Below are 11209 nucleotides of genomic sequence, written 5' to 3'. Positions count from 1 at the left end.
GCTAGCCATTGTCCTCTGAGTCTTTAGTAACACAGAGGAGGTGTCATCAGTTCAGCCTGTTGTCATTTAATTCATGCTTGTTACATGGAGACGCTGCCTTGGAAGTTCTTTGAACAAGTCAGGTTTTCAATTCCACTGAGCTGGAGATTGTGCTCTCTTCACTGGACATTGCACTGGAAGTCAGGAGGCTTATTTGCAGAGCATGCATAGCAGAGATGAATTCTCAACTGGTAATCATCTGTAATGGTCTCAGCGCAGCTGTCCTTCAGCTGGAGCTGCCCTTAACATCACTTGGGCCTGCGGAGCAGATTTTGCCTGCCGCTCGTAGATGGATATAACCTCAGATGCTGAAATGAAATGGCAGATTTGGTTGGTAAAGACCATTGCTGAGTGAACCTAGTGATATTTGGTCCCTAGAGACCACTTGCCTCATTGAACAATAAATTATGAAGCCTGTAGCTTTCACGTGTTCAGAAACCTGCAAACATTGTGTGGGAATTTAGCCTTTAACCTCTTAGAGCTGTACATGTATATCTCCCAAAGAAGTTCATCTTTCATAGAAAATGACTCCGTTTACCAGGTGACTTTATGCATCTGGCTTTAATCTAGCATTATCCAAAGAAAATATTTTATGGACATTTTCTACGAGTGAAACTGTTTCCTCATCTGAGTAAAGCATTATCTTCAGATCATTTACCTGATTGCTGAATAATGTGCTTCTTGCATAGTTTTGCCAAAATAAATAGCTTTTGCTTTTCTTTTTCAGCATTCTTATTTTACTGTGCCCGATACCAGAGAACTTCCCAGCATACCTGAGAATGTGAGTATTTGGGAGAAAAAAGTTAAATTTTTATTTTTGTTTTTACTTATTTTTAAAAGAAAATAAAAAGTTATATCCCCCCCCAAATGCATTATAAAGGCAAAAACAAATAGAGAATATTTGAAAAGTATTGAAAGTATAAAGACAAGGAGGAATTATTATTCACATTTCTCAAAGACAATCACCTATTAACATGTTGATGCTTCATTCTAATCTTTTTAGAATGTATTTTTACATAATTAAAATCACCTATTATGTAAGCATTTTTCCATTTTACTTATGAGAATCATTTTTGTTGGCTGCCTAATATTCCATTCTCTGTGTAGTTTACTTAGCTGTTTCCTCTCGTGTGCATTTAGGCAGTTTTCAGTTTTTGCCGATGTAAATAAAATGTTTCCATATAAAGTTGTTTTTTTTTTTTTTTTTAAATTAGGGTAGATTTACTCAAGTGGAATTGTATTTCTACAGTATTTGTACATTCACTTTTAAGAGAGTGAAATAAAGTATTTGTGGGTCTAAGTGTGAGGACCCCACCCCCACTTCTCAAGCAGTGAACTTGAGTCTGAGGGAGCAGAGGTTAATGTTTGCACTGTGACAAGCTGAATGACATATCTAGCCTAGCCGTAAGGTGTATTTTTCAAAATGTCTTACTCAGATTATAAATAGTAGTATGTAGAATTAAATATAGAATCATCATTACTTAGGCACTTGATTACTTTGTTTGAATTGTGGCAAAATATATATAACATAAAACTTACCATTTTAATCCTCATCGAGTGTGTATTTCATTGGTGTAAAACACATTCACACTGTTGTGCGACCATCACAACATCCACCTCCAGTGCTTTTTCATCCTTCCCAGCCCAAACTCTGTACCCATTAAACAATCTCTTTATTCCCCATTTCTGTCTTTGTCCTCAGCCTGTGGCAACCACAGTTCTTTCTGTGAATTTGACTGCTCTAGGCACCTCGTTTAGATAGAATCATACGATATTTGCCCTTTCGTGTCTGGCTCATTTCACTCTGCATAATGCCTTTGTGGTTCATCGTGCCGTAGCATGTGTCAGAATTTCCCTGTTTTATAAGGCTGAATAGCATAACATTGTATGTGTATCACATACTACATTTTGCTTATCCATCGATGGACACGTGGGTTGTTTCTACCTTTTGGCTATTGTGAATATTGCTACATGAACAATAGTGTACAAACACCTATTCAAGTCCCTGCTTTCAATTCTCATGGGTATATACTCAATTACTTTTTAAAAATACTGGAATAAGTGGTGATTTCTCCATAACTACTATAGATTCACAGAAAGGAAATTCTGTTAAGTGTTGTCTGTAAAACAAATTGTAAATGTCAAGTAATCAAGTTCAATGAAGTTCTGTTATTGTAAATGATGGATCAGAGGCCTGGTTCCAAGGGAGGGGGGAGGATTGGGTAGGAGACTCTCAACTATTAGTATCGGAATCTTTTTTTTTTGGACTAGTCAGTTTTCTCTTGCCAGGGAATGTAAAATCAATTATCCGTGTTCTGGAAGCTAAACGGGGGTGGTAGGTTATGGTATATCAACATTTAGCATGTATACTTTTAATACCCGCTCCCGTTTTTTGACCTAATGCTTTATCCCCTGTTGTCAGCTATACCTGGTATACCCCAAGCCTTTCTGTTTCAGTTCTTATAGAAAGCAAATATTTATTCTTCTAGAGGGTTGCTAGAAGGCCATTTGACTAGCTGTGTGAGCTGAGAAAGGAGAATCTTGGGAACAAATTACTCTTATTTTTATTGGCCTACTTCCCCTGGCCTTCAGAGATTCTGGTGTCTTCAGTTCCTAACCTTTTTGGAGTTGTTTGGTGTGAGCTGGACTTGACGCTTGCTTCCCTGACCCCTGGCCCCCGCCTTAGCGTTCAGCCTTTTCTTGGCCACCAAGTCAGTCTCCTGCAGTTTTTCAACCTCCATTGGCACTCTCGACAGCTTGGGCCAGACCATTTTTGTGCTGAGGGACTGTCCTGTGCATTGTGGGATATTTAGCAGCATCTCTGGCCTCCACCCACTAGATGACGATAGCACACCCTTTTCCAGCTGTGACAACCAGAACTGTCTCCAAACACTACCAAATGTCTCCGGGGGGCATATGACCCAGGCTGAGAACCATTTCTTTAGTAACCTCTGCTTTCTGGCTTCCAAAGACTTTTGACGTCTTTCTTCCATTGTTGTCTTTTCTCCTATTTTATGGGTTTATGTTTTTTAAAATTCTCTTACTATGAATTTTGGGGAGGATGGGATGAGCATGGCATCAAAAGAGAGAAGAGACAAATATCCATCATATGTTACTGAAAATCCCCACATTTTACTGAAAATCTCCACAGTCCTTTAACTATGCTTCTCCTACTAATAGACATATAGATTGTTTGCAGTCTTCTGCTGTTATAAATAATGTTGTAGTTACAATTATTGCCTAGGGTAGATTCTTTTTAATTTTTTTTAAGGACCGAGAATGCCTTAAGAATTTAAATTTAAGGTACCTGCAAATTCTGATAATTTCTTAATTTTCAAAACCACAATTACTGAGATTAGAAATAGTTTAGAGAAAAACAAAACAAACAAAACTGTCTTCTTCATAGCCCCACTTCTAGTTCCTGTCTACACTGTCTGCCACCTCCCCTGCCCCCCTCATTTAAAAAAATTTACATTCTCTTTGCTGGTTTTACCACTGATGAACCAATTCCCTGTGTATGACCCATTGTCCCCTAAATCCTCCTTTGTAAACCAGTAAAAGGCTGGCCTTGTTTGTTTCCAAGCGGGAATAATAAAACAATCTGCCAGACTTCTAACATACATGGTTCCATTTAAATCCTTCTAGCTCCTCTGTCAGAGGTAGAAGTGAGCCCCATTGTACATATAGAGACCCAGGGCTGACAGACCTGAGGTTATTAGCCCAAGGTCTGCTCTAAGTGGGGTGCAGTGACCCAGGTTTGTAAGGAACTAGAGCATTTTGTTTCCATTATACCCACCCACCTCCCACCACCTCCCTGTGGTCGACTTTTGATATGCATGAGATAAAAGGAAAAGAAACGATTTTTCATATCTCAAATGTGAAATGAAGCAGGCAAGCTTTTTCTCTAAGGAGAATTTGAACTTTTGTAGGACCAATTTGTGTGATTTTTGACATAGAGTCACTCTTGAGCTCTAGCCATGTTGAAATTTGCATTTTAATCTCTTGGTGATTTTTCAAGGATTAATTTAAAATGACTAAATTGCTGCATTGCAAATTGAAACAAGCAATAACCGTGGGGTTGTTAATACGATATAGTGTGCTGGAACGGAGAGAACATGCGTTCGGGAGACAGCCAGGCACCGGGCTCCAGCACCCTGGGACCTTGAGCTGCGCGCTTCTGTTCTGAGCCTCCTCATTCTTATCTAATAAAGAAAAATGGGAGGGACTAATGAAGTATTAAGTGAAAAGTTCCAGGTTCCATGTCCGATGCAACAGAGATGCTGCTTTCGATGGCACTTTTCTTTCCCTTCTTCCCTTGGCTTTTCTAGAATTCTTGGGGTCTCAGTTGTGGTTGAGGGCTTGGGAACGTTACTTCTTAATAGCTTGTCTTGTCTAGGTTTTTGCTGACGTGCTTGGCTGTGAAGACCAGTACTTTTTTTTTTTCATGCAGTATATATTTGCCCACACAATTCTCTTAGGCACCACTGACACCAGTATTTCAGAAGCTAGGAAACAGCGTAGGGAATGGAGTCCAGTGCTCCAGTGCCTGTAATATGGGACGAGATGTCTGTGAACATTTATTGTTCATCTCCTCGAAGGGACGTAATGAACTTGAGCGAATAAGCAAAGAAAAGGATAAAAAGACTTTAGGATATGGAACTTGATTCTGTCACCGGATGATCATATTCTTCTGGACAGCTTCAGAGAAGGGTTAATGTGAGAGAGAGAGAGAGGGGAGCGAGCACTCACTGTGGGTCCGGCCAGGCACCATTGGTGGCATCATGAGATCTTCGCAGCAGCCTTGTGGTGTGGCTGTTATCCCTCGGGAGCTCTGAGGAGGAAGTGGAGTCCAGGGACACGAGGTCACCCAGGCAGTAAATGCTAAAACTAAGGTTCACAGTCAGGCCAGCCTGATCCCAGCACTGGGGTGCTGCTGGGTCATGGGCCTCTGGCTCCAGGGCTCCATATACTCTTCTAAGAAATCACTTACCGTAAGTGTAATTAATTGTGTGAATATTTGTTTAATATTATCTCTCCTACCTAAGGGCAGGGATCAGTATTTTTTTAATCACTGATTCTCCATAATTAGCACTGTACCTAGAATATTGTAGATGCTCAATATATATCTATGGAATGAATGAATGAATTATGCACCCCCAAAAGAAGGAAAAATAATCGTTCTTTTCACTTGGCCTTTGGGCCATTGTGTCTACAAGACATCAATGCAATGCAAACGTAGAGAATTAATTTTTTCCACTTTCACATGCCTGTTGAAGTTAATTTTCATTATTTCTTCAATTTCTTTGTAAAGATATTTTCTTTTTACTGGAAAACTATCACAATGTAATTGCTCGTCAGCATTTTCTCTGTCGAGATAACGTGTAGGAGTGAATTTTATACATGCAATAATTAAATGAGCATAAATCTTTATAAATTTTAAATAGTCGACCTGCATTAAAAAAAAGTCACAGATCACGAACAGATATGTAGTAATAATTACATCGTAAACAGGCTGTGGAAGGGATTTTTTTTTTCTTTTTAGCAGCCAGGTTTTGAAGTTTACTTTTGATTAATGTATAAGCATATAGACTTCATTTGGAATATTAAACAAACCTGCCTTAATTATCTGGCCAGTGTCACACCAAGTGGTTAATGATGTAAGTAAAGCATTTAGAATGGACAGTTACATATAACATTGCCCAGACTCCACTCTGTCAAAAGATGCACCATGATATAGAAAAGATTTATAAACTCATTGTGACTTTCAAAAATGAAGTTGAAGTGGTAGTCAAAGACCTATTATCGAGTACCGAGATTATGGAGAATTCCATTGTTGCTCTCAAGAGTTGTCAGGTAATTGTTTATTCTAATGGTTTTTCCATTCTCTCAAAGGGATAAAGGTTGACCTCGGGGTAAACCCTGCTTTCTTTCCTATAATACGCTTCTCTGATTTGATTGCTTATGTGAGTTTGTGGGATTCTTTCTCAGACAGATTATTTTAGAATCCAAATTTGTAATTCCCTTTTAAGAATTCTACACAATTAAGGGAACCTAAATTCTTAAAAAAAAAAAAAAAAAAAAGTCAATAGAGGGTTTTAAAGGTTTACCTTATGGTAGAATAATCTGAGCAGGAGTTATTTCAGGAAATAAGACCCACTGACCAAACCAAGCCTCTTGCCTTGGAAGCTCCCCCCACCCCACTCCAGATGCAGTGCAGTAAGTCCATACTGTGCATGAAGCCGAAGTCACAACGACTAATAACACGACAGACCGTGGGGTGGACTAGCATCTGTTTCGAAGGCTCCAAGGAGTACCCAGCTTAGAGTCGGTTCTTTGGTGTGGGGATTATCTCATGTCTCTGAGGTATTGAACCTAAGACGCTTTTCCTCTAAGCCCCACTGTATCGGCCCATTCTACCTCCCCATCACCACCCCCACCCCCACCTGCTTCCTAACGCTGGGTGTGGATCACAGTGAGCCTGAAGTCCCCAGCCACCTGGATTGGCACAGGAGCCAGCGGGAACAGCTAGCAGCAAGCAGCCATTATGGGGCTTCTCCTGGGGGAAATGGGGTTTTGTCAGGTGCCTTTTATTCTTTGTCTAGATTTAGAGGCACAGAGGGTTAGAGCTGAAAGGGACCTTCCCCACTCCTTTGTAGAGATGAGAAATGAAAGCCCGGAGAACCGAAGGAGCTTGTGCTGCTCATGCCTCTTCTGAAACCCAGTTTCTAGGCTTCTGTGTCTCTGTTAAGCAGAGACCTTCCTTGGGCTTGAGCCCTTCCCAGCCTGGGTAGCAGTCAGCTTGGTATTCCTGCTCCCCAGCCCTCCAGAGTGGGCCTATAATAAATGCTAGGAGGATGGGAAGATGCTCAGAAGGACATGCTTTATATGTAACTGAAATAATGCTTAAACTCCATGCATAGTAAACGAATGTCCGTGAGCCTAAAAATGTAATGGCACTGAGAAAATGAGCCCTTTAGAGCATAGGCGCTGGGAAATAGTCCCTCGAAGCCGGGTTTTCCTTTCCTAACAGGTGAGACACACAGAGAAGTACTTGTCAGGAATAAAGGGGGTGGTTATTTAGGCTTAGCCACGATGGCGTTATAATCCAGGACACTAGGCCAGCACCATGCTTGACAGGATTGGTGGTTCTTTAGAAGGAGGATTGCTCTTTCATTAAATGAATGGACTCGCCCTTTAAAAACCTGTTTGGGCAAGTGGACAGGTGTGCACAGTAACCTGGAAATCTGGCGGTTGTTCAAGATCCTTCCCCTACTTTTCAAGTCGAATTTATTGTCAAGTCCTGTTATTCCACTTTACAGAAATCTATCACATCCATACCCAAAGCTTTCATCTGAAAAGTTTTTTAATCATTCTTGCCTAGAATATGGCAGTAGCTATGAACTGATCTCCCTGCCTCCCGCTTGCCTTCTCCCATGCTTCCTCCACAAGACCACCCAGAAGATCTTTCTGAAGCACAAATGTGCTTGTATCATGGTCCTTCGGCAGCTTCCTGTTGCCCATGGGTAAAGTCTAGGCTCCTGCAGCATCTGAGCACAGCTTCTCTGCCCTATATTGTCCTTCCTGCTTTTGCCTCTGCCTGGAATACGTACCCCTCTACCCCGCTTCTGCAGAGGGAACGAGCTACTGTTGGGAGGCCTGGCTGCCACATATCTTCTCTGACAAATCTTCCCCAGCCTCCCCTCGCCCCCCATGTCCAGCCGCAGAGTTGACTCTGCCCTTCTCGCCAGCCCTAGAACGTGTGTAGCCTGGACCACACTACTTTGCATATTGGGTTTCCAGGTCTAAAGCCACTCCCGCCCCCACACTAAGCTCCTAGAAAATGGGGATCATGTTTTGTTCATCTCTAGGTCCAGCTTCCAGGATGGTACTAAACACATGGAGAGAGTTAAATAACTGTTTGCTGACTGGATGACTATAGGAGACAGAAATTGGAGGTTGAAGACTCAGTTCCATTGAAGCCAAGTGCTAGAAGAGTAGCATGCCTGTATCTTTTATCAATGTCAGCTCACAAGACGTTCTGGCTTCAGCGTTGACCTAGGACAACTTGTCACAGAGCCTTCTCTTCTTATTTCCCCTTCTCTCCACTCTGATCTTACCCCTCTGAGAAACACGATTGACCTGGCTGTGAAATGAATACCTGCTTCTCTGTCATCTCCCTCCACCCCTGATGAACAAACTACCTGTTTCTGGAAACTTAAAATATGGAGCCACAGGTACCTTAAAGAGCCCTCCACCTACACCACCCCCCCACCCCCCCCGCCAGCTATTTTATCCGACTCTGTGAGTCGCCAGTGTCAATTCTTTTTCTATGGGCCTTTCACTGTTACTAAGTAAGTGATTGTTTCATCTGACTCAGACTCAGGTTTCCTAAAGTCCTATGCTATGTTCTTTACATACTACCTTGTCACTCTTCCAGGCTGGTGTGTTTCTTCTTGTGCCCAAACTAGGGAGCGGTAGTCTTCAGTCAGGCGCTTCCTCCACTCATTGATTCATTCTTTCATTGAACTGCTAGATGATGGGGTATGTCATTTTACCCAAAGGGACCTCAGTCTAGTGGTAAAAACATACTTGTATCTGAGTGATTATAAGGTAGAGACAAATTGCCATGGAAGCACAGAGGGAAACTTGGCAAACGAGTTGAAGAAACCTTCAGCTGGGCCTTGAAAAGTAAGCGTGTGTCCTCAAGGAAGAGAAGAGCATTCTAGGCAGAGGAAGCAGCAGAAGTAAAGGTCTGGGGTGTGAAAAGGCACGGCAGGTCTGAGAGACTGAGGACTGGCGTGGCTTATGCCCCTGGATGCTTCGGATGCGGGAAAGGAAACCCCTCTCTCCACGGATTTTCTTCTGAGGTGAGGCTGATCGGAGCTGCAGGTCCCCCCTAGAGCTGCTTCCCGGGCCCCCTCTGCCCACAGCACTCCCGTGGCTGAGCAAGGCTCCTGGGGCTGTCACCACTCCCACCCACGCCCACCCGCCTAGGCAGTGGCTTCCCAGAAGGAAAGAGGCAGGGGAGGAAGCAGATAAGAAAGACAGCTTCTGTTTAGACACAAATATCTTGGTAATCAGCACAGATGGGATGAGAAATACCAAAAAAAGTACATGACAGTTTAGAGAGAATTTGACTAAATGTTACATATTTTTAACATACCTGTATAGAGTTTTTGGAACAAGCACCTGGATCTCTCAGAACATGACCGGGCCTGGGGGTTATGCCTCAACCAAGGGATGTTTTTATTTCAGAAATGTCCCCTTCCCCATCCACAAAAGTATCCTCGTGATTTTTTTTTTTCCTCCCACCAAAATAAGGCACAGGATTTGTCTCTGACGCTGTGTCTCCTTATTTGGACGGCAAGCTGTGTAACATATTTCTACCCAGCGTGAAGCTTCTTGGCAGACTCTTGAGGCCACGTTTTGGTGGCTTCAGAGTTATCTTTGGATCTGTCAAAAGTGCTAATGGGCTTTCTGGCCTTCTTTAAGCTCCTCATTTCTATTTTCTTTTTCCTTCCATCCTCTCCTAAAAGAAAAATTCATGTAATTCATCAGCAGTTAAGCATTTTACTGAAACGCTCAGCTGAGGGCCTTGTATTTTTATTTGCGAGAATAGCTCTGCCATGTCACTGTCTTCAGAACAAACCCACCCTGACATCATTAGCTCAGCACTCCTCGGTCCACTAGGCAAGAAAGAGATGCGCTTGTTGACTAATTCAGGCTGCTTTTCGTTTTCGTTTTGTTTTGCTTTTCAAGTTTGTCGAAGAGGCCAGTTGGTGTGGTCGTTAGAGCAAGAGTTTTGAATTCAGGAGACCCGGTTTTGAAACTTGGCCCTTTCTAGCTGCCTGACCTTCAGAAGGCTTTAACCTTCCTGAGCCTCAGTTTCCCCGTATAGAAAGTCGAGGTGGCAGTGCCTTTCTCAGGGTTTTTGAGAAGATTAGAGAGAACAGAGGTAAAGTGCCTTGTTGTCCAGCACATAAGGGTTATTCAATAAATGGGGTAATAATTTTGTAACAGACGCTTTTCTCTTTCTTTAAGCATACTTTGATCCTTCTTTAGTACTATGCTCTGCTTTCTTTTTTTGAACATAACTTTACTATTTTTGGTGATATAAAAGAAGAGCATAGGTTTAGAGACAAACCCACCCAAGACTGAATAATGCCTTCTCTGCTTACTGTCTAACCTTGGTCAAATTACTTCACTTTCTCTGTGTCTCTGTTTTCTTATCTGTGTACAGAGATGGGAATACCTGTTCAAAGAGTGGTTTCAAGATGAAGTGAAATAATACATGTAAAGGCTTGTATATTGCAGATGTTTAAAAGTACTTGAGTGGGACAATGTAACGGAAGGGGAAGTATATGGGTTATGGGGTTGGATCTGAATGCAAATTCTGACTGTACCAGTTACGGGGTTTCTCCCAGACTTATTTTATGTATATATTGGAAAGATTAATACTCAGTAGATTTTCGTGAAGATTGCATGAGGTTTTACATACCTGGTACCTGGTACAGTGCCTGGTACTTCGTAGTCAGCGTATGGAGCTATTAATTCACTCTTTATTTATAAAGGTCGATGGTTAAACTGGTATTCCACTCAAGCAGTAATAAATCGTAAGGTAAATGCCCGTTCTTATTCCCAACCCACAATATTGTCGAAAAGCACTTTATGCTATTTTGCATGTAAAATCCACCTGGTTTACTTGAATTTATGGGTTATAGATCTTTCATAATTATAAATTGCAACCCCTGGCAATGGCGTTCTTTCCTTCCCCATCCCCTTCATTTTCAGAGGATTCATATTGTGTGGCATTGAAAAGCTGTAACATTGAAGAAATTAGCATATTCATGTGTATTATTAAAGTCAGGTGGGTATGAAAGGGTTGCGGAAATGAAACACATTACATTTTTTTCCTGAAATCTGTAAAGTACCAATCTGTAGTACTAATTAAAGGAATGAAGCGCAGTCTGCGGACAAAAGCTAGTTAAAACACTGCTTTGTCACAACTTGCTGCTGCTTGTCTTTGATTTTTTTCTTCCTTTTGAGCGAAATACCTGGAAATTGTAAATCTTCGAAGTTGCTTTAATTCCAGCTGAGTCATTTCAGAGATTGTAAACTGCAGAGAAAGGGGACACCAGCAGTGGTGACCGGAGAGGAGCACAGGGACCTT

At 41.8% G+C, this 11209-nt stretch overlaps 1 protein-coding gene across 1 annotated transcript in view; it reads left to right on the top strand.

Annotated features, from left to right (window-relative positions):
• Positions 1-11209, top strand: part of DENND1A (DENN domain containing 1A) — a 428365-nt gene that overhangs the window by 182145 nt on the left and 235011 nt on the right. The window contains exon 7 of the mRNA XM_025051273.1: positions 767-820. Coding sequence (XP_024907041.1) covers positions 767-820 — 54 coding nt within the window. The remainder of the gene's footprint in view (positions 1-766; positions 821-11209) is intronic.

The sequence above is a fragment of the Pteropus alecto genome, unplaced genomic scaffold (assembly GCF_000325575.1).
Source record: "Pteropus alecto unplaced genomic scaffold, ASM32557v1 scaffold67, whole genome shotgun sequence".
In the NCBI taxonomy this organism is placed as follows: Eukaryota; Metazoa; Chordata; class Mammalia; order Chiroptera; family Pteropodidae; genus Pteropus; species Pteropus alecto.
The sequence above is the reverse complement of the archived record's forward strand: the minus strand, read 5'-3'. Positions and strand labels throughout refer to the sequence as shown.